Source organism: Rhinolophus sinicus, chromosome 14 (assembly GCF_057876585.1).
Source record: "Rhinolophus sinicus isolate RSI-liver-muscle chromosome 14, RSI-T2T, whole genome shotgun sequence".
NCBI lineage: Eukaryota > Metazoa > Chordata > Mammalia > Chiroptera > Rhinolophidae > Rhinolophus > Rhinolophus sinicus.
In genome coordinates this window covers 145,101,976-145,126,453 of record NC_142514.1, presented here as the reverse complement: position 1 = coordinate 145,126,453, position 24,478 = coordinate 145,101,976, and the positions used below count along the sequence as shown (strand labels likewise).

General features: G+C 43.7%; 1 protein-coding gene across 15 annotated transcripts in view; it reads right to left on the bottom strand.

Annotated features, from left to right (window-relative positions):
• Nucleotides 1-24,478, bottom strand: part of PPFIBP2 (PPFIB scaffold protein 2) — a 133,808-nt gene that overhangs the window by 51,885 nt on the left and 57,445 nt on the right. For 12 of the 15 annotated variants that reach the window (XM_019728175.3, XM_019728190.3, XM_088791624.1 and 9 more), the window contains 3 exons: nt 15,455-15,547; nt 11,411-11,524; nt 316-447 (listed from right to left, as the gene is read on the bottom strand). In XM_019728175.3, coding sequence (XP_019583734.3) covers nt 316-447; nt 11,411-11,524; nt 15,455-15,547 — 339 coding nt within the window. Of the gene's footprint in view, nt 1-315; nt 448-4,798; nt 4,968-11,410; nt 11,525-11,692; nt 11,877-15,454; nt 15,548-24,478 lie in introns of those variants that run through there. The other 3 variants (XM_019728254.3, XM_074335940.2, XM_019728265.3) reach the window with 3 other exon arrangements.

Genomic DNA, 24,478 nt, shown 5'->3' with positions numbered 1-24,478 from the left:
TTGTGTCCCTCCACATCTTGTCTGATCCTTCCCCACTACTGCTTCCCTTTTTACCCTTGTCAGCAGCTTTAGGAAGGATAAAGCCTTACAGCCAAAACTGGGTGGTTTGGGCATTGCTGAAATTTGCAGCTACAGCAAAACCTGATAACTTGGTATTAACAGATCATTGCATCTCTAGTGCACAGAAGTTTCTGGCACCCAGCGACTGCCAGGCTCGGGGTTGATCAGATAGTCTGAGCCCACATTAGGATAGTTTTCCCTGGTCTGAGCTCCAGACAGTACGGGTCCTCCTGGAGTTTGGTGTATCACACTCACCTCTGCTTTTCTCTGCTTCTCCTCCTGCTCTCTCTGCTCCTTCTCCATGCCAACCAGCTTGAGCTTCAGCTCAGACACTTCAGTCATCAGATCGAGCTTCTGAGTCTCAAGAGATGTGCGACTTAGCAGCTCCTGCAGGCAAAATCATAAACCTCATGGATTTCAAAATCATAAACCCCCATGGCAACAAGAACGACTCTCGCTCCATGAGCACATAAGGCAATCTCTAAGTTGTGTGTTGGTTAATACAGGGTTGCGACTGCTACGTATAAGCCACAGGCCTCTTAGAGATAAGCCTGGGATGATAAGAAATCATGTATGGATAGCACAGCTCCTGCCACAACCCACTATGCTCTGAGAGACAATGTGAGCTACATTAAAAAAAACAACACATTTGCCCATAGAAACCATTATTCATTATTATTAAAGAAAAACAAAAGCATACTCTTGAAGAACTAAATTTCTTCACCTCTATTTTTTAAGGCAAAGCAATAGATCCTTCTCCACTAAAACAAACAAAAAAAAAAACAAGTTTATGGTAATATATTTTTCAAAATCAAAATTTCCATATCACCTCCTGAGCTCAATGTTCAGCACAGTCTTCACTCCATCTCAACGTGAGACCTGGCTGCAATGAGCCTGGAAGGGAGCGAGCACATCAAGTGCAAGTCCAGTGAGTACTGAATGATATTAGACTCTTATTATGTGAGATGATCTTTCCTGAGCTGTATCAACATTACAATTTGGCTACTAGGGGATGTAAGTAAGAAGACTGTTCGTTCCTTATTGTGAGGACTTCTGGTGAGATATTACTAGTAGACAACAACTTGCCATTAACACATACACTTAACAAGCATAAATAAGGCAAAAGACAAACATGATAGGCAAAACAACTGCTAAGAACTATTAGGAATTAAGGCTATGAAGAACCTCAAAAAACAGGAGCATTTCCCAAAGTCCAGGGAGAACACGTTGCTCAACTGGCAAAAAGCAATGTTCCATGAGGTTCAAAATCCTAGTATATGGTAGACATTGAATACACAGGTCCTAGCAAGGAGAATATAATATGGCAACTAGGGGAGCAATGGGCCAAATGAGCAGACGGAAAAGACGCAATGTCCTGCCAGGGTCTGAGCATTCGGTAACATCTTGGGCAGCCCAACCCTAGTACAAGAATGACGATCGCCACACGATTCTAACCCAATAGCTGTGAGTTCATATATTCTGAACTGTCCTCAGGTCATAAACCAAACTGCACAGGACAGAGATTTTAACTTGGAATACATGATTCCTTAGGCCAAAAGGCCCTCAGTACCTGAGAAAACCAGGCCACAAACTGTCCGTCTGCTAATCTGAGGGGATGAGTATCTAGAAGCCAAATCAGCAAAATGAGCTCACTGAGCACTGGGCCAAGAAGGCTGGCTCTTCCTGGGCCGGTCAGACTTAAAGCTGGCTTATAGGGCAGAGGCAGCGGCACTGCCATGCCAGACCTGTGAATTACTTGGTGGTGAGGAGTCAGCCCAATAAGCATGTCTAATGTAATTGGTGGACTGGGGGACACAGATTCACTGAGTGTCTCCTTTGTGCCAGACACTACTGGGTATTTTACATATATCCCTTCCATAAACCCTCTCAGGGATTTGGCAGTAAATATTATTATCCCAATTTTACACATGAGGAAACAGGCCCACAGGTTGACTTGTCTTGGCCAAGGACGTATGTCAAACAATAGCACGTTAGTTTTTAAACCAAGGTCTGCTGACTCCAAAACTTATTTCTGTCTAATGTATTACACTGTTTCTCAAACAGAGGAAGAAGTCGAAGAATTTTAAGGGAAATGAAAAACATGCTGAAAAAAGGCAGTCAACAAATATTCACCGAGCCCAGGAAACACCCACTCAAATTGACAAGATTTTGTTGAGTACATACTATCTACCAGAGCCTGGTATTAAGGCTATGCAGAAGATAAAAGGCCCTAACGGCTTCTTTCCTGGGTAAAGATGATGGCACCTCGGGGTCGAGTATCTTAAGATGTAACCCTCCCCTACACTACCTATTCACCCCTACCTCCTTCACCCTCTTCCCCACCTCTCTCTCTGCCTCCACCACCTCATAATTCTATGTCTATCGCTCCATCCTCTCATCAACTTGATTATTCCAAAAATGATCTGAGGCAGTTTGCAAAATAGACAATTCAAGTTAAAAAATCAATCATGAAAACTAAAGTAGGCAGGAAAATAAGTTGAAATCAGAGTTATAGTTGGAATAAAAGTTATACCCTAAAGTTCTACATACGCGTACAGCTAGACATGGAATATAACATGTATGTGAGCTTCCCAGCTACCAAAGCAAAGGTGAAAAAGAACAATTCTACAAATCAGGTCCATGGGATAACATTTACTTTGGAGTGCTCAGAACTGAGAAAATATTCTTCTATGAGACTTCGAAAAATTTATTCAACAAATATGTTTTTATGTATCTACCAGATGCCAAGGCCTAGGGATATGATGGTTAAAAACACAGCCTCTATTGAGCACTTGAGTATCTTAAGATGATATGTCTAACCAGCATTCAAGATACTTACTGCCTTTGTGGGATTTAAAAAGTCTCAGAGTGTACCTCTCTTGAAAGCTAAGAATCTACTTCAATTATTGCCAAAAATCCCTGTGGCTGGGATTTTAAATGCCAGGTTGTAATTGGTCACACCAATGTTCCAGCTGACAAGGGTAATATTCTAATTGGTCGCACTAAACTTCCAATAGCCATTCCAATTGGTCATGGCAGGGTTCCAGTTGGTCACACTAACATTTCAAATAGACATTCCAGTTGGACACACCAAAGTTTTAATTAGAAACCTGGGGGTGCTTAATTTCATATACTCCACTGATAATACAGGTTTCACTTACTCTCTCCTGGCTTATATCTATTACCTTGTGCCTCTACCTTTTGTGACCATCACCCCTCATTCTTGTCCTTAATAAGTACTGCCCTAGTGCCTGACTTCAAAAACCAGCCTCTAACAAGCTTATCTCAGTCCATTTTCACTTCCCATCTCCAGGCCAGGTATGGCCTCCAGTAACTATTACAATACACTGTAAACTCTATCATACGTGTCTTAATGGGATTTTACCTTCTGTACATTCTCAACTGCTCCTTCTACTTCTAGTATAAGATGAATCCTGACTTTTACACAATACGACACATCCTTCCCAGTTATCTCAAGTGGAGACCACTGTGTTCCAACAACTCGACTTATAGAACACTTTTCTCCCTGTTTCAAGACTGCTTCCAGACCACTATTTGTCCTATTGATCTCTATGCCTGCCCTCCTCTTCTCCGGCAGCACACTCAGTTATAGCCCATGCTTTCCAAACATCCAGAACCCAATACCGTCTCCCATTTTTCTTGAGGCTTTTGTCTTTTGATCATTGGTTTCTCTTCCTACTTTGAGCACATTTCATCTCCTCAGTGGTTTCAACATCCTTGTTTGTCTTCCTTTCAAAATCCACTCCGGCTTCACATTTCTTGAACTCAGCACCAACACGCTCTGCTTCCACTTTGTCTCAGGTTTTCAGCGGCATGGCTACCACCTGGCCCTTATCTTTGTCCAGAAAGCGTTTGCCCTGCTTTTAAAATCTTCAACTCTGAAATTCTCTCCTCTGGCCACAATCCTCTGACCTTTCAACCGTCCCATTTACTCATTCAAATAATCTTTAATTTCTTCTTCGGTGTCCGCTAGTTACTTAATAACTCCCTATTTTCCTAGTTTATCAACTTCCTTTAAGAAATATTTGCCTCGTTCTGTGCTCTATACCTTAAGGTTAGTTATTTCAATTGCATCACATTGGCACCAGAAAATCCCTCATCCAGTTCATCCCCACCCCTAGACCTGAAGTGCATTTGCTTTCCAGAGCCCAGCATGCCAAACCTCAATGCCTTCTGTCTGTTTCCATTCCCCATGGCCTGAGAATTGCTCGTAAAAGTCACTTAAGGATGCCAACTGGTTTTCATACAAATGTACACTATCTAATTACAGCTGATCTTCCAATACTGCCTGGCAGAACTTGTATTCACCTCTGGCTGGGTCCTTTCATAGATCCTTCCAAATCTTTTCCATTCTTCTCAATCCCTAAACCCCACCCTATCCCCCTCTTCTCCTCAAATAACCTCTCCTCATATTTACTGAAAAGATTTTAAAAAATCATCTGATCATTCACTGAACTTATATCTTTTCTATTTCAAAGTTTCCCAGAATCGTCTCTCATTCATATCTCTTAAATCCATGTGCTAATGAAGCCAGCCCACACCTCCTCTCCAACGTTAGTCTGACAGAACTGCACATAAGCCAACTCCTCGGTCAGGCTCTTTCACCTTTAAGCACTGTTCCCTACCTCAGGAAGTTTCCAGCTTGCACATAAAAAGTATACATTAAAAAACACAGTGGCTCCAGAGTTTGCTCCTGAATTGCCCCCATCTGACCCACCTTCCTGTTGCTGACCACTTCTCAGCCTCCAGACGCTTCGTGCCATTTTCACACAGCTTGATGAAACCTCAGACTGCTTCCCTGGTTAACCAGTAGCATTTGGCTTTGTTCTCTGAGTTCTGGTCCTGTTTCTCCCTCTCGCTAGTAACTCAGAATGCGGCCGACTCACATGGTCCTCGGCTCTTCCTCACCTCTGTACTGCCTTTGAGGCAGTTCCCACCAAGTCTGTGCTACTCCAGGGTAGGACCATTAATCATCCCCTCTGACAGGCATTTAATCTCTCCCTCACCATCAGCTTCCATTCCTCAGTCTATAAACATGATCAAATTTCTGAGATTTGAAATGTCAAACCTTCCCTTTGACCTGGCCTTCCCCTGGAGCAACCACCACCGACTCCTGTGTGCTCTCAGTCAGCGCGTGCATGCTCTGTGTGCGCTGTGTGTATGAATGCCGTCCTGCTCTGCCCCCTCGCTCTCCCAAGCTCTAGAAAGAATAATCTGCCCCTGCTGCCTCTTCTTCCTCATCTTCCTGTCACTTCTCAATAAGACGTCTGCATGCCGGCAACACGGCTTCTGCCTGCAAGTAGAACACAGAAACAGTTCCAGTTCTGGGGACCATGGGTCAAACTTTCAGATGCAATTTCTACTTCTCAGCTCTCAACCCACTCAGCCTTCATCCACTTATCAGTGTAAGCTACTCCTTGCCACCCCTTCCTTCCTTTTGGTTTTCCTGCCTTTCTTTTCTCTTTTCTATCTCCTTTACTGGCTTCTTTTCTTCTGTCTACGGCTTAAGAGAAACCTTTTTGGGTCCTTAGCTCTCATCCCCAAGACTGGAGTTATCTCTGGATCCAGCCTGTTTGTCTGGAGAGCCAAGGCAAGGATAAGTCCCTGCTCAGACTTGCAGGGTAAGGTCCTGCTGAGAATGTCTTGGAGTCATGCAGCCACCATAATGGGTGGGGAGGTGAGGTGAGAGGAGGCCGGGCGCTGGAGATAAGGGTTTCATAAGCAGCACTGGCTTCTGCCACCCAACTGTTTCAAGGTTGCCTGTGTAAATGAGAGAGGACAAGGATGAGGAGGGGGCGGTATGAAAAGCGGGGGTTTTGTTTTTCTTGCTGTGAAGGACCATGAAACCGAGTAATGAAACTTTAGGAAAAACCAGTGAACAAAATTATCACTCACCCCTCTCACTTCACCACTACCAGTAATCTCTTCCAGAAGGAAAACTACATCTCCCTTCTTGGAGATGAAGAAAAGCTTACATCTCAGAGCAAATCGTCATTTCCTGTTTCCAAAGCTCAGTTTCTGACCGGAGCTGATAAAAAGAAATTGCCTTTCAAGTTATTTTCTCCTTAAAGAGCCACATCTTGAAGCAATTACCTCCATCTTTAAGTGTGGAACACGACCCAGCGAGTTACTGACCAATGACAGAGGACTGGAGCCAGACTGGCAATGTGAAACCAGAATGAAAGAACAGGCCATGGAAAGACATGAAAGGAAAAATGTGTCCTTTGCCCTTTGAAGTAAGAGGCCGGGCCTTGCTGGGAAGCCTCCTTCATGAGTAACACTGCAGAGAGAGGTGCCCACAGTCAGCCTAAGTTTGAGTCTAGACGCAGTCCCCACTAACGAAATCATCTCTCTGAGCTTCAGTCCCCTTATCTGTAAAAAGGAGTAAAGCACCTACTTTACACTGTGGTCTGGAAAGCCAACATCAAATGAGATAAACTTGAGGAAAGCAGTTACTTCTGCCTCATAAATTTCCTGGGGGAGTTGGAGGCAATAACTGACAAATCCATTTTTTTCACTCGTGACTCAAGAACATACCACTTCCTCAGACAGATTTGTGCTCCCCCAGGAATATGTCCCTAGCTCTGTTTAATATTCTTTTTGAGATGGAAATACCCCCTTAAAGGTTCTTTTGGGAAATTGATCAGCCAGGTGCTGCTGACACGTTGTTGAATTCCCACATCTGGGCACACTGTTCTCTCACTCACCTCGAGGGCAGGAACTGCGCCTGTGTCTTAGGCCCTGCATCCCCCTGCTCAGTTCTCTTGAATCACACTGGCCATTTCTGTGATGGTTTAGTTTTACCAAAACTGGAATAACTGTACTACAGCTCTACGACATAGGCAATGTCAAGTCTGTATCATCTTCCCCAATCTCTATAAATAAGAACCCAGGTTCACTGACCTTCCCAGATCAACAACAGGTAGTGAATCCACAGAAAGTCATGTCCACTGACTCCAAATACCCAAAATTTATCACTCTCCACACCTCACCTAAAAGGCAGCCAAAACTATGAGGTTGCCTGATGCTTGGAGTTCTGGGTCAGGCAGGAGGATTGAAACAGAGCCTGGTGTCCTCAAGGTTTCGCCAAAGCTGGGTTATGTCCTCACAAGGAGGTTTGCGTCCTTTCTTCCTCCCCACTCAGCTTCCTACCCTCTCTTTTTTGGCACTGAACATCGTTTCTGCTCTTGACCTTGATTGCATCATAAATGACCAGTCTCTGGAAAGTGCTGCATTTGGCTGCTGGCTCTGTATAAAACTTCTTACCCAGTGAATAGCATCAGCTTCTTCCCTAAAATCATCACCCTCTGGAGAAGGGTCAGGGACTGGGGTCAGAGGAGCTTGCTGTGCAGGAACCTTCTGGACACCAGAGAACCCATGGAGGCCACATCAGAAAAAGTCACCAGGGACCTCAACTACAAAAGACCATGGGGAACCCTCCCTGTGACGCAGAGATTTTGTTGCCAACGTGGCCTGAGCCACTCACAACAAGGAGGGCACTGGCCCACGCCTGTATTCTGGGGTGCTATTGGGGGCCCTGGGCTCAGACAGCCCAGTGTGCAGCCCTCAGAGATGCAACTGGACAATGCCTTGACCTTCTTGAGGAACAGAGGGCAAGGCTCAGGCCTGTGATCTCTTACCTAGTCCAGTGGCTCAGACTATCCCAGACCCGTGAAAACTGACCGAGGCTGTGTGGTCCCTTGAAGACTCATTTGTACATTTCCTGGGAAATGTCTCTTCCTAATGGGGAAGGTTCCCTGGGAAATCCAGACATGCTCAGTGAGTCTGAGACCATATCTGAGTAGGTGCGTCCCTCAGCTTCCGAAGAGATGCTGTATACTGCTCCTTCCCAACCGCAGCGGGTTGCAGACAAGGAATATTTTGCTCTAAGTTGTGTCTGTAATCTACGTGCTGCCGATGTGGACGGGCCCCTGTGCTGATTCTATTTAGTCTGGCTTGCCCATCTAAGACCAAGGTCTTCATGGTCTCTTTCTGGAGATTAAATGGGTTAATGCGTAGAAGAAACAGATGGGAGTTGAGAGATTTGCACTTAGTAGGGGCCTGACCAGGCCAGGCTGAGGGGTGTGTGGCTCATGAATTGGGTAGGGAACTCTCTTCCTTCCTCTTCGGCTCCAGGAGGGAGGCTTTAAGTTCCCCAAGTGCTATTATTCCAGCCAGTGGAGGGGACAAAGTCTAGGGTGGAAATTGCAGATTAGAGGACTGCGGGCTTGGCCTAATGGTGTACCATGTGGTTCCCAGGGTATTTTTATTTTCATTTAAATTAGTCACCGATGTTTTTTAAAACAGAAACTCATCTTTAAATCATTAAATCTGGATTTTCAGCTTCTTGTGAGAAACGGGAATATCTAGCAACGCTGGGCCTACATGGGCAGTCAGCTAGAGTTGAGTAGCAGCTGCCTCATTTAGACAAGACCCATTCAGCCTGCAGGAGCAACATACCCAAGGGAAGCAGTGCAATAGGCAGTCAGAAGGCCCCACACTGTGACAGTGAAAGAAACTGTTCAGAGCGGCTCAGGCCTTTGAGCAGGAGGCCAGGCTTGGCTCAGGGCAGGAATGGGCTCTGAGGGCTGGCAGAAAGAGGCAATTGTTTGCCTCCATTCTCTGCCTCAAGGCCATGAGTCATTCTTGCTCCTACCACCAGAAGCCAAGAGCCCTGCAGTCCAGCATAACACAGTCAAGCCAGGCGAGTCTCTGCCTGCACTAGTTCAGAGGACACATCCATATGTACTCCAAGCCACAGACGGCATCACATCAACACTGTGATGCAAGAATTAAGTGTCTTTTCAAAGAGTATTCAAGCAGATTTCAGGAAAGCATTAACGTGTGCAGCAGAACATTCAACTTGGGATCTGGAGCTGGGAACTCAAAGATCTCAAGCTCAGGCATCATCAAGTCCAACAAACACGAGTGTCCTCTGATGTGAACTCAGAATTGGCCAAGAAAGGAGTATTCCATACTCCTTTCATTTTTACCCTTGAAAGGTTGAGAGAACGCAGTGAAACTTACGAGCATAAAAATACCTTGGTTAAGTTCAGGAAGATCTTTAAACCCCAGACCTGGCTAATACGAGCTACCATACTCCAAAAGATACCAATCCAAGACAATCACCTCTATGGTACCTGTAAACCACCTGCTTGCTACCAAACCCATAGCACGCAAGAAAGAAGATTTAGGATAAGTAGGACATAAAGGGTAACTGGGCTTAAAACTTTTTCAAAAGTCTGGAATCCAGTCCATGGAATAATGCTTAGAGGGACAAAACAGACCCAGGTGGTAATGGGAACCAGCATCAGATTACTTGGCACAGAGACTCTGACAAGAGAGCAGAAGCACAGCCATATAGAGGGGTGTGGGGCAGTCCCGGGAGAGCAGCCAGGAATGGTGGTCAGAGCTCAGGAACCACAACACAGCTATTCTCTGACCTCCGATTACATGGTTTCTTGCCAGGCATTGTCTTCCTGAAAAACCCACCTTTCTGACAGGTTCCCTTTCATGTTCAAATTTTCTTGGTTTCTATCTGGGTTGTGTTTTTTTAATTTATCGAGGTGACATTGGTTAGTAAACTTATATAGGTTTCACGTGTACATTTTTATAAAACATCATCTATATATCACATTATCCATCACCATATATTTGACCCCCTGTGGCTTTTACAACACTCCATCATCTTCCTTCCTCGTCCCCACCCCAAAACCGCACCTAGTGCAGCCTTAAAAATACAATCTAGTGGGTTGTCCTACGCACTCTTTATGAAAATGCTTTTCTGCCACTTGAGATTTTTCTATCAGGCTATTTTCTTTCCTGTGTCTTCAAAAGAAAGATTCAAAACTTCAAGAATTAAAGAAATAAAAAGAAAGACAACTCCTATTGCTACTCAGATTTTCAGGAAGTATGAAGAGCAAGAGAAATGACATACAATTTAAACAGAGAGTCAAATAGAGCCAGGCATGTGGTAACTCATTAATCAGCAATGAAAAGATAATAAACTATTAACAGTTTCTGAGCTGTTGGAACTAGTTTGTTTTTACAGACCTTTGCATAAGAATACTGACCTTTTTATTTTTTTAGTTTTCAAACACATTCAAACAAAACTAAGAGATACCTGGGAACTGAGAGACTTATCCTAAGAACAAAGGTCAAATTCAAAGCCTGTGTTCACTACGATTCTGTGGAAAAACAATTTTAATTTTATGTTGATTACAGCAATAAAAAATCGTTAGAGCTTTGGGAAAAAGATTATAAGGAGTTATCTAATCGAACCCACTCATTTGTAGGGGATGATTCTCATTCTTTAAATAATTAATGTGCACCTTTTATGTGCTGGTACTATACTAGGAGCTACATAGCATATACACAGAAAATTCAGTCATGGTTTACTTTTCAAAATAACTGAAAAATGCAAGAATGATGAAAGTTAAAGAAACCTAGTAATTAGATATATTAATGGATTTCACAAAATAAAATTTCTAATTAGTTTTTCAAAAGATTCTGAAAAGACTTTTGATAAAAATTCAATATGCTTCCGAAAAATTACAGCTCATTATTTACAACAGGATAAAACTGTTCAAGAGTAAAAGAGTTAGTTAAGTCAATTATGATACTTTACTCAAAACAATATCTATAAGGGATAGTAAAGACAATTACACAGCAAAATTTAAAAGTGGTGAAAAATTCTATGATGTGAAGTATACAAAATCTGAGGACTAAATCGTATCTCTGATGTGAATAGAGCTTTGTAAATTATATGTACACATAACAAGGAAGACCAAAAAGAAACAAGGAAAAAAAACAGTTAAGAGATATGACTGGTAGGAGAACAGCTAATTTTTTTTCATTTTGCTATCTATTAAATTCTATTAAAATGTTGTTTATTTAATAAGTTTTATCAAAGAAGACTAGAGAGTGAGAGGGAGAAGAGTGAGTGGAAAAGGGGCACAAAATAAGCTAACTGACTTTCTAAACCCCAGATGTCACCGGCAGTAAGCTGTGGTTTATGTGCTAATATGAGGGTGACATTGCCAGCAGAGAGCTCCTTCACTGAACCAGCCCTGGAGAAAGTGCCGCCTGGGAATCTGTCTAACCAGCCCAACAGGTTATTCATCTCAGGCCAGCTCGGTCCCTCCCTCCCCCCTCGGCAATTCTCAGTGTTCAGGCTGGTTTCACCTGCTCTAAAAACACCACACAGTGAGCAGCCAATCCTACTTCCAGGCAGGATGGGAAAGTAAGAGCTGTAAGCCTGACACAGAAAGGGGCTTTAATGCATGAGCTCTGGTAGAAACCAAGGGCCTTCATCCCCACCTGCCCTTACCTGTTGAAGCATCTCTTCAGCAGCATTGAGTTTCACCTGGTGTCCTTCCAGACATACTTCCAGGTCCCGAATTTTCTCTCCTTGGGCTTCCACTTGGTCTGTGAGGACACTCACCTGTCCCAGGAAATAAAGCAATGGTGGAGAAGCAGCTATGGCTCCCCACCAGATATGAGCTGTGAAACCACACCACTGATCCTTACATAGGAAGAATAGCTTTTCTGTTTGGCGGATGGCAGGTGGGGGAAGTGTCCTACATGAAGGAAACTCCAGTTGTTTTCTTACCTTGCCAGGCAGTCTCAGCCACCACCTGAACAATGTGGGTCACATTTCCTGCTCTTGACAGACTCAAGAGAAAAATACCCAAAAGCCACGAGAGCTGCCTCTGGGCTGGACTCTTGCTCTTATTCCTCTTCTAGAGCTCACTCGAGCAGCCCCGACCTGAAGGCATATCTCAGCTAGCTTGCCAGGGCTGCCACCTCATGTGGAAGAGCAATCCAAGCTCCTGCGGAGACTAACCAATGACCTCACCTCTCTCATAAGGGTGTGAGGACTGTTCACCTATCAGGCGAGTGTTCTGAAGCAATTAAGGAATGTGGGACTTAAAGGGCATGTATTAGCACTGACAAAACTTGGCTCCAGATAGGTTTTTGTGTTTCACAGGCCAAAACATGACTCTAAGTCGTAAATATATACAAGCCACATTGCACATACAGTGGCAGGAAAAAAGTCATCTTTCTGAGGGACACTGAGAATATCTATTGGAATGAATTAATAAAAATCCATTTATAAGAAGTCATTTAAATTACATCCTAAATATATACTGAAAGGATTTTCATAGTCTTCTCTATTAGCAAACTGCCCCAGGATCCTTTTTCTTGTTCTTAGTTAAAAGGTGCCTCAGAGCAGAAAGGTGAAGAAAGAGAATGGATGACTGCCCCAAAATAAAGAAAGCAATGCCTGGCAAATTGAGATCAGACCCTTTTGGTTTTTAACCAATGGCTGTCATTTCCATTTACATATAGATTATCCTAAATTATTTTCCCCCAGTGATAGCTGGGGCATGAAAGAGTTAATGTGAATTCACTTATGAGTGTTTAAATAAACTTTATGAATTATAAAGCTCCCCCTTTACAGAGGCACTAAATTAATATAGCTACTTTAAGCTTTCCATTTTTGTGTTCCCAAGTGATTATGAATGATTGAAACATATTCCTGGAGTTGAGGCATGGTGTGCTAACATTCCAATTACAACCCCAAAACAAGCGCCTTCTGTCAACTAGGCTCATCTTAAACACAAATCTTCGTGATTTTTTGGTTTGTTTTTTAATCCTTGTTGCCCAACACCATCAGCAGTCTGGCCTTTTCAACTACTAACTCTACTTTGAAAAGGGTAGGATTCCAGGGGGTGGCCTTTGCTTCTTGGGTTCCAGAGTTTCTGTTTGGGAAGGATGTGTTAGGATTAATCTTATAATGAGGATTAACACAGGTAGTCTGCACCAGGCCTTGGGCCATGCACTGGCAGTACCCAGAGGGATAATGTGGTTTCTAGGTTTCTAGAGTTTATAGCTCAGCCGCAGGTAAGACTCAAGATACACAGGGCTGTAGGGTCCTTATGAACTTCAATATTCACTCCAAATATTGTGAATGGAGAGGTGTTGAAAACTGGGACAGGATTTCCTTGGTTCTTCTATAAGTAAACCCAGGAAAACCTGCTAGGCCAAGGGCTCTAGTTAATTCAGTCTGGCTGGCCTGCTCTGTGAATTAAGCAGGAGGCCCTACCATGTGGAGGGGCTGTATAAGCAGCTCCATGGGGCCACTATAGAACAGCAGTGATCACGTAAAGGCAACTCTGAAAGTCTGTCCACAAGCTCCTGGCAGAATAGAGACAGCGAGGATCCACTTCTGACTTCCTTGGGCTTCCCAATTGTGTTAGGATTATTTAGACAAGGATTATTCAAGAATTCGGAATTTTAAAAAAACCATGAACATCAAAGAGATTATCAAATAGGACTTCTTTATTAAACAGTAATCCTGTAAATAGGAATGTATTATTTAATGTATTATTTCGGCCATGAAGGTTTCTGGTTCAAGAGTTTGCAATTTCATACTGTTTGGGGCAAAATTCTATTTTGGACACTCATTAATCAATCATGTCATTGGGGTGGCGTTTCAAATTACACATTCCTGAAAACATCTGCGCTTTAATGTGCTCCACAATCTGGCCCCTGCTAGCTCTCTGAAGGCAGCTCCCACCAGGCTTCTTCGCGGGTCACCAGCTCCAGCCACATGACTCCTTCCTGTCCATCCCATATATCAAGCACCCTCCCACTAGGGGTGTATTCTGGACCCACCACCTAATCGGCCTGAAATATGCTTCTTCAGGCATCTAAGTGGCTCCCTCCTTACCCTGTTTCCCCAAAAATAAGACCTAGCCAGACAATCAGCTCTAATGCATCTTTTGGAACAAAAATTAATATAAGACCTGGTATTATATTATATTATATTATATTATATTATATTATATTATATTATATTATATTATATTATATTATATTATATTAGATCCAGTCTTATTTTATAATAAAATAATACCGGGTCTTATATTAATTTTTGCTCCAAAAGACGCATTAGAGCTGATGGTCCGGCTCGGTCTTTTTTTCGGGGAAACACGGCCGCTCCTTCAGGTCTCGGATAAGGGAGGTCTTCCCTGACTACATAATCCTTATCCTGCTCTATTTTTCTCCATAGGATTTATCACCACCTGAAACATTTTGTGTATTGGTTTATTGTGTACACACACACACACACACACACACACACACACACACACGAATGGAAGCTCGAGAACAGGGTCTGACTTCATCTGATTTCTTCACTGCTGCATCCCCAGCACCAAAAACCAGTGTCTGCCAAGTTGTGAGTACTCAAATATTTTGCAATGAACAAATCCATGACGTAAAGATTAAAAAAAAATTAGATGGAAAATTGTATAATTGGTCTGAGTTTAATTATTTAAGATAGGGGCAGAACAGAAAAAGGGGCTAGAAAAAAAGGCCAAAATGTTAAACTCTTTGATTTTCCAGTTTCTGAAATAATCCTTTATTACTCTTACATTCATAAAATGAAGTAAAGTAAGTAAAAGAAATAAGGTAAAATAGAAGAAAAAAAAACACCCAAACATACTGCAGCCTCTTAATAGTGTTAACTCTTGGGCTCTAAGCGAAAGCCTACAGTCTGGGGAGGGTTCCAGAACCCTACCTGCCCCTTTCTCTATTCTACTAATAGTCTTGCCCACCATCCTTCAAGCTTTTCAAGGAACTAGGATTGGGATATTTATCTTATTATTCTCCAACTCATCATATGTATACCGGACCTTGAGGCGTGATTCATGAATTTGAGAACTAACACAGCAAACAGCCCCTGACCCAGCAACAGGCCTCCCATAAGAATGCTCAACTTTATGACCTACCAAGGAATGCAAGTTTTCAGAACTGCAACTGTTCCTTTGATTGTCTTTCTCCATGAAAAGTTGTGGAGTTCCTCTCTTTGAAGCAAGTCATTAAAGGCTTATTAGCCCATGTTACCAGCTCCAGGGTATTTGGCCTCAGAGTGTGAGTCTAGATCCCACTCCAGATGATTTGGGCTTGAATCTGTTAACGTGCACCCTTAGGCCTGTATCACCCATGGTTCTGTTTTATTAGTGACATGAGGACACAACTTATCACCCTTGCAAGACTCCTGGGCTCCTAGAAGACAAGGCCCCATTAATCAGCCTGGACACAGAGCTTCCAATGTATAGAGATATGTGCTTGGTAGTTCATGACAAATGAATGAATACATTCAGAGCCCCCCAAAACCAAGTCCAGAGTTAAACTGTGCCCCTAGTTACTTTCCGCCTTGTTTCAGGAAAAGTCTTTCTAAAAACATACATTTTGGGAGCAGGATAAATCCAACAGAGAAAACCTCTGGTACTTCCCTCCCACTTAGGACAGTTACAGCATTACAGGTAACAGGATAACCTGGTTCCCACCAAAAAGAACCCACCTGTAATATGAGGGACTCCTTATCTCCTTCTAGACGTGCCAAGCGTTCCTGGTATGTTTCATTACTAGCAGCACCATGGTCGTTTACCTGGGACTGGGGAGAAAACAAAATGCACTTAAAAGGTTGAAAAAACATCTTACCAACTTTCAAATGAAATATGCAATTTGTGCAGGTAGTTTCACTGATTATATGTGCAAAACCACCCACCTAAACAGGAAACCACAGGATTTCAAAACTACCACAAGGAGAACCTGACCAGATGCCATCAATAGGTGTGCTTTGGAAGTTGGCAAAACCACCCCCTGGATGACCTCAGCCCAGTGAGGAGGGCCTCCGTGGAGCTCTGGACCCAGTGGTGCTTGACTTGGCTAGATGTGTTGGGTCTTGTTTAGCTGGAGGCACAGCCTCTCAGCGGCACCAATAGGAGTAAGGTTCTACTCTTTGAGACCAGGTATCATTCACAAAGGACTCTGGGAACATCTCCTGCATACATCTTGGTATCTCGTAACTCGCATACCAGGTTCTCCAAAGCCGAGGCACACCTCACAGCATGGAGGCCCTTCCTGAACATCATCGTGAGAACGGAGGATGGGGGATGCCAACTACGAGGCCATTCATCTACTCACACGTCCCTCCCAGAAGTGGCCATTCCCACTCCTCTCTAAGGCTCTGGCAGTCAGACTGACACACTGTGTTTCTTCAGTGTTAGAGCTGAGATAAACAAGCTAACATGAAATATCGTGAGAAGAACCCAAATAACCCAGAGGGATCTCAAAGGACTAAGCAGAAGGAAAACACAGGAAATGAAAAGTAGCCAGAAACTATGGAAAACAGAGGAAAAGGAGAAGATTTGAAATGGCAGATGAGAGGCAGAATTATATAAAATGCCCTGAGATAGAGATAGGAGCTGCGGTCACTTTCGGGGTGTGTCTGACCTGGTTGTAGGCAGGGAGGAGGGAGGCAGCTGCTAATGGAATTGAGTTGGCCCAATACCACCAAACACTCCCTTCCTTTATGCTGAATGTAAGACCGAAACCAGAGGCCCACTCACTACTGCTCTTCCAGGGGTTCTTGACAGTGTGAGAAAGGAGCTTTTAGTGCTATACGGGGAAATGACAATTGTAATAATCTGGACTCCTCCAAGGGAATCAATGTTCCAATGTTTATGAGTCAGGTACCCTCGACCCCAAAGGAAAGTCTTGATTGTGCAAAATAAGGGGTCAGAGAGGATCCCAGGCACAGGGGATGGGAGCTGGCTCTCTTCTCCTGAGCCCGTTTCCCCACGTTCCAACCTTCAGAATGGGCTTTCCAACCCTCCTCCATTAAGAAAGGGTACCTCCTTCCTTCCTGTCCCACCCCTTCCTCAATGCACTGCCTAGGTGAGGGCAGGTGACAGAGCCAGGCCCCGCCCTAGAAGAGAAACAGGGATCATCATTCTGTGCTGAGGCCTGGAGTCTCACTTGGGAGAGAAGCACTGGCTGTTTGTTGAAGAGGCAGTGGGAGGGCATGGCCAGAGGGCATTTCCCAGGGCGGCCGTGCCAGGCACAGGCTGGACTAGACTCAAGGCTCCTGCCACACCACTGCCTTTCACTCCAGCCTCTCGGCAGTCTGCATCTTGTTCATTGTTATGGAAGCTCTTTCACACCATACACAAAGGGCCTTAACAATCACAAATGGCAGTTTATTGTGGTTACATTAATATTCTAGTCCTCACATGGTCAAACTCTCTGACTAGTATCCAAGGATATAATTATAACCTACATGTCCTCAGAATCTAACAAGAGAAGAAAATAATTCTTCACAGCAGGTCAAATGCTTATCTGTCAAAGAACTCACATGACAGTGATTTGCAGGGGGTAGAGAGAATAGAAAAAGGCCAGGCTCCCAAGTGAAGGTCTGCACATCCAACCCCACTGCCAAGGTCAGCACGTGCATGGGCCCACCCAGCATGGGCCGCTGCCACTTTCTCCAGCAGGAGGTCAAGGAGGAAAGACCAAAGGGAAGATCCCTTCCACAAGACTCTGGCAAGCCCAAGTTCCAACTGTGCCTCAATCCAATGGAGTGCAGTAGGTTCCTCGTTGTAATAAAAGGTCTACCCATACAATCACCCACAGAGGCAGTTATTTTTACCAATTGAAAAACAAATAGAAGAGTAAGAAAGTAAGTTGATGTCATTGAGTTCAATTAATACACAAAATGCTTGCCATAGAGTCTATAACACATGCTAGAAGCAGATCAAAAAATCTGGATCCATCCTAGCAGCTGATGGATAAAAAGGCAACATGATGAATTAAAAGATGCACAGATCAGGGCCGGCCCGGTGGCTCAGGTGGTTGGAGCTCCATGCTCCTGACTCCGAAGGCTGCCAGTTCGATTCCCACATGGGCCAGTGGGCTCTCAACCACAAGTTCACTGTTTCGATTCCTTGAGTCCCACAAGGGATGGTGGGCTGTGTCCCCTGCACCTAAGATTGAACACGGCACCTTGAGCTGAGCTGCCGCTGAGCTCCCAGATGGCTCAGTTGGTTGGAGCACATCCTCTCAACCACAAGGTTGCTGGTTCGACTCCCACAAGGGATGGTGGGCTGTGCCCCCTGCAACTAGCAACGGCAACTGGACCTGGAGCTGAGCTGCGCCCTCCACAACTAAGACTGAAAGGACAACAACTTGAAGCTGAACAGCACCCTCCACAACTAAGATTGAAAGGACAACAACTAGACTTGGAAAAAAAAGTCCTGGAAGTACACACTGTTCCCCAATAAAGTCCTGTTCCCCTTCCCCAATAAAATCTTTAAAAAAAAACACACAAAAAAAAGATGCACAGATCAGTACAGTCAAAGCGACTGCTTAGGAGAAGCACAACTATTCCCGAGGAAGGGAGAAACTTCTCGCTTTCATGGAGATAAACAACATCCATGATGGTATCCTTACAGGAAGCTAAGCCCAGTAGAACTCACTGCTTTCCTGTGATGTGCTCTAAGTTGGTTAATGAATAATGTGGGCCAAAGGCCAAAGCACGGCTATGCAGACCAATACAACTGGTCCAAGCAACAGTGCTGTAAATACATAGAAAGCGTTGAGGTACTGCTCACATGTGCCAGGCACTGTTTAGAGCACTTTATATGCATACACTCCTTTAATCCTTTCCACAGCCCCGTGAGGCAGGTACTATTTTCACTTCCATTTTACAGATAAAGGAACTGAGGCACAAAGTGTATGAATAAGGCGCAAATGGATAATTTGCCCAAGTTACTATGTGCTACATTGGTAAGCTTTCCATTGTTACAACTTAACTGAGGAGCAGCTCAAGTACAAATTTTGTTTTATATATTGTGCTTGAATGAGAATTGACTTAAAATAAGGCTTGGAAATTCTGTCTGAACCTAAATGCCCATTAATAGATGACTGGATAAAGAAGACGTGGTACATATATACAATGGACTATTATTCGGCCATAAAAAAAAGTGAAATTTACTACTTGTGACAACAAGGGTGGGCCTAGGGGATATTACACTAAGTGAAATAAGTCAGACAGGGGACACTGCATTTTAATTAGGGATGAGATTATCAGAAGATATCTAAGGCCCATAAAAGAAACCTTATCATTAGTTGAGGAAAACCTTAGACTAGTAAATTTCTCCTTTGCTCTCTTGCTCAGGTAAAGCAATGGAAAAAACCAACACAGACAGAATTCTTCTGAACCCTGCTTTAATGAAATCTATTGTCCGTCTGCCCAGAATCTATTGTCTGACTGTAACCACGTGGTAGAGGTGAGGACTGTCATCTTCTTAGAGATAATCCTCACCTCACAGTCACCGGATCCAAGCTTGCCTGGTTAGAATCCTTCCTCTGAATTTTTTAAATGTGGGAACAGAAAATGGTAGCAGTGGTGCTAGAAGGTTCTGTGGTTGTCAGTGACCGTGTCCTTTTCCCCTTGGAAGAAGCTGGTTTGCAGAAGGAGTCAGCTATGAAGCCAACGTGCACAGAAACACAAATGAAAGCTAAGGAGAGAGAGAGAGAGAGGATGGTGGCACTCTCATCCCTGGTTCATGCTGTCTAAAGGCAGAGATATATTCCCAGCCTCCCTCTTAGTCCCCTCTTGGCCTGCACTGGTTCAAACTGAGTTTCTGTTACTTGCAACCAAAAGTCCAGGCTAATGCATTTATGTCAAGAGGTGACTGATCAATCAACTGAATGAAATTAATTCCTTTGGAAAGAGACTTACAACAAAGAATTCCTGCTATATGGATATAGTACTAAATTACAAAGGAATTCTGCCTACTATTGCTTCATTTGCTTGAACTGGCAATTTTTAAGATAGGGTGTCAGTTCTGAGCCAACTATAGTTAAAACCAGGATTATCATCAAGGGCCATTGGGGATCTACTTTCAGGCACATGGTGTATCTATGTGGGATGTACTGGGATAAAAAAGGCATCCACTCTCCTTTGTGTGTGGAATGGATGGCTTTCCATCCACCACCTGTTGGCCTCCATTCTTATTTCCCATGTAGAACAAGACAGGGAAATGACAGGGTGAAGGCAGGGAATGATACAAGAGGCAACAGGACCATGGGCATCAATTGGGTGGGGCGAGGATAAGAAAAAATAAGTTATAACAATAAATAAATAGGAAGCTAAAGTAGGGCTAAAAAATATAAGGGTGAGAAGAAAAATAGGTAAATGAAGGGTAATAAAAACATCAAAACACCTGACAACTGTTTAAAAAGTTATGTTGAAAGAATGACATGTCCTACACAGCTGTACAGATGTCAGGTGTGGGAGTCGGGAGGCTGTGAGCTGCAGTTTGCTGTTCCCAGTCTTTGCCCAGCTGGACCTAAAGGCAGTGGACCCTGGAGACTTTGTTGGGGGACATCCATGTATTTACAGAATTCCTACAGCATCCCCTTCTGCAAGGAACACCCCTCTCGGCAGAACAAGGGCAGCAAGGAGTGGCTCTACCCATGTGTAATCTCAGGTAGGTCACGTCATTGCAGGCTTCCCATCCTTAAAAGAGAAAATTATACCTCACAGAGTGACACAGAGGGGCAGTTAGGTCATTAGACATGAAAACATGGGAGCAAAAGTGCAGAATGCTTTTTATAACACGATACTCTAGTATTTCCTCTGTGTAATATAAACAGTTTCTGAATGATTGTGGAAATACGGAAATCATCTAAGCGGCTGTGTTTAAGCCAAAAGACCAAAGAAGTAGAGTTAGAAGCAGTTCATCTCTTGTGCTGACAGTTTTAATTAACTCACTTGTTTTGCACAGGAGAACAAAAAAAGACAATGTTTCTGATCCAGACACCTACGAAGGACTTGTAAGGATCTGTACAAACAATCCAAGGGAAAAATAAGCAAAATACTTCCAGGCTGGAAAGAACAAAATGCCGCCTAAGTGACAACACAGAACCCACTGTTAGCTAAGAGCACTGGAATTGTGCCTGTGGCGCAAACAGCCGAGGACGTGTTCACTTTTCCATTGTCCCTGAAAAGATGCCCACGTTTGAGTCATATCTACACGGCCACAATTTTTTCGTCTTTATAAGCGTTTTACTACATACTGTAAGTACTATGTGCTACATACATGTTTATAATGAGCACATTGAGAATTTCAATAACTAGAAATGACCAATCATAAAACTTGAATTTTTATTTCTGTTCCAATCCAGAAGTCAGTTCAAATTTAAGTTAAACATGAGTTTTCCAGCCAAATCACCCCCAGCAGCCTCCTACGAGCCATCACCCTCTGACTCGGGTGACTGGTCAGATTCCAAGATGCTTGCTCACTCTTGGCCTGGCCCCTCCACTGTAGCTTGGCCAAGGGACAGCCACGTTAGGTCTCCACGGATTTCCGGAAGGGATGCGTGCCTGATGCCCTGGCTGGGGGCCGTGCAGAATCCCCAGGAGCATGGCTCCGGCACAACCTGGCTGGCCTCTGCCAGGAGAGCACGTCCTCCACATATGCTCTGGTACACTCTTGAGGATGCTGGGTGAGGGCAATCCTGAAGCATTTCCTAACTGGCACGTCCCAGGAGACCTGCTGTCAGCACTGAACTTCACTGAATACGGGGACAGAGCTGGTTCCAGGATGGTCAAGTGGGGCAGACAAGAAGTCACATGAGGGTGTCATGTGGTACGGAAGCATGAAGTGTGGGGAAATCCTAAGGGCGTCTGCTCCCCGGTGTGATAGCTCTAGCCATCGTGTGTTGTTATCCAGAGCCACAGCTGCTTCTCAGAGCTCCTGCCTTGGGGTCCTCAAAATACATCTACCCTCTTTTTTTTTCTGATATCGAAGTCTATAGTCTTCACCAGGTGAAGAGTCACCTTCAGTGCTTCTAACAAGCCACAGATTCCAGTTCCCTCAGGATCTTAGCCACAGCATATATGCTGTTTCAACCAATCAGATGTTAAATTATATGATGGTTCCTTGCCTGAAAATATGCTGAGATTTTGAACACACCACACTGGGTAAGCCTTGGCCCTGGATAAGTCTCCCTTCTTTAGCCACTAAACACATAAATGATGTGATTTTAGCTGCATAAGAAAAAATGTGTACTATTTCCAGGCCGCATGGTCAAAGGGATCTTATCAAACTTAGAAAACCAATTTCAAGTGAGCTCTAACTGCTGGGCACAGAGGAGATGTCAAACTCACTACAGTTATACTTCAAGTTCAAAAGCACCACTCACATACCAAGTTTTTTTTGAAACTTGAAAAATGTAGACCTTAAAAATAAGGGGACTGAAAAAATAAAAAATGAAAATAAGTGGATCATGATGGCTACAGGCAATTCCCATTATATGGCTCAGGTTACCCATCACCAAGGGAACCAAGCAGTATAAGTATATAAGTGTAGGCAAGTGCTTGTAAATAGGAACCCCCCCTTCCCCTGCCCCACCCCAATTCTTTGGTTAAGGAGTTAAAGGCTTTCTGGCAGTTATTATAAAACCAGCTGTTCCCAGAACCAGTTCCACATTTTCTAGGCGAGGAACAGTCAAGCTAATCTACTATCTTTGACACAGAGTGAAAGAAGTTTCTTCCAAATGTAGTATGAGTGAAGTGCAATCAGATCCTCAGCTACCAGGAGTCCAACAAGAGAGATCTTATCCTGACTTTGACTTTCGCATGCCCTCCACCTCTTGGTTTCAATTATACGTAAGGGGAGGCGAAAGGTTGGTGGTGGGCTGTCACTATCAAATAATCTAAATGCCCACCTTTAGGGACGAGCAAAGCCAAGTTCGTAAAGCAAATTACATAGCTTGGTCGACCAATATTCATATAATCATGCTTTATTCATTTATCTAAGCAATAACTCAAATATTCCTGAACACGTACAAGGTACCACGCTGGGTGCTAAACAAATGCTTCCTTTCCTGCCACCAAAAAGCTCTCTAGTCTTACAGTGAGATATGATAAGTACTTTCATAATGTAAAACATAAGCCAGCAGCAGTGGCATATGGGAGGGATGAATTAATTATACCTTCAAAGGAGAGGAGACGATTTATAGTGGAGTCACCAGTTGAATGATTAAGTCTTACAAGCTCTGAAGTAATTTTCCCAGGAGAATGGGAGAAGAGCATCTTTGGAAAGAGTGTTCCCAATACACATAGGCTATCCATGAAGCTATTAGGTTGATGCAAAAGTAATTGCAGTTTTTGCAATTATTTTTAACCTTTTAAACTGCAATTATTTTGCACCAACCTAATACAACCATTACTACCCTTTTGACATTCTGGTTTCCAGAACTAACACAGAAAACAAAGGCTACCTTGATGGCAGTCTGCCTATAATCTCTCCAACCAAGGGGTTGGTGTGATATACATGAAGCCTCCTCACTGGTCATCCCGGGGAGATTTGGAGTGAGAGAAATTCATTTGATTTACCAAAATCTTTTTCCAGAATTATATCCTTGGATAAGCTTAGCTCCCGGTAAATTCTCTTGCTCAGGAGGCTGGATACATAAGGGACCTACAGCACTGGGCTATAGGAGAATTGGTATTTGTATGTGTGCTGGTGTCATGTGAAGGGATGATACTAAAGCCAGGAAGAGAGTAGCAACAGGAGACTCTTTGAGTGATGCTCTTTCCTCATCTTGCCAACTCCAATAGATACACGGACTCATTATTACCACTAAAAATGCCTCCGGAGAGAGAGAGGCAGTTCCGGGGCTGGGGGTGGAGGTGGAGGGGGTGCTGTGAGTGTTTTAGCTCACCTGGGGGCATTAGAAGTAAACTTCCCAATGCCTCTCAGACTGCCTGGACTTTCGATCTGAGGAGCCAATAATCAAATAGGCATGAGAGAAACATCTATGGGGGGAAATATAGGATTAGGTGAGGGTCACAGTGAGGAGCTGGTCCTTTTGTCACAAGAATGCATTTAACCCTACAAGATTCCAAGATGGAAATGAATTCAGGGGGAAATGGATGGGAAAGGTTGCTTGGGAACTAGAGGTAGTAAGAACACTGTAGAAGATATTTGAAAGGTATCTTTAGGGACAAAGGGTTTGTGACAGTGGGTTTGGGAGTGACCAGGAAGGAGTAGAGATGGTGAGTTTTTAGCCTCCTCTTTCAAGATTCCTGATGATGAAAGGAAGATAAATTATAAGTCAGCATGGAGAGGCAACTACAGGGTTACAGACAGTTTTGATTTGTTTTTCCCTAAGAATTGAGAAGAATCATTTTCTGCCAAGGGCAAGGGACACGTAGACAGGGAAGAGTTGAGAGAAGAAACAATCAGAGGAACAAGACAAAGCAGACATTGACTGGGTCAGGAGGGCAGGATACTGGGGTAGCCTTGGCCGAGAGAAGGGACTCTTAGCCCATGAAACTGAAGGTGGAAAAATGATGGCTGTGAACATAGCTACTTTTTATGGTAATGGAAAGGGAAGATGAGAGAGTCTTCTAAGTGCGGCTATCTTTTTTCTTCAATGAAGTAGGCGGTGACATCAGTTGAAAGGGGAGTGTAGGGTTGGACACAAATGGAAAGGTGTGAAAGAGCTGCTACAAGGATCTGAGAGGGAA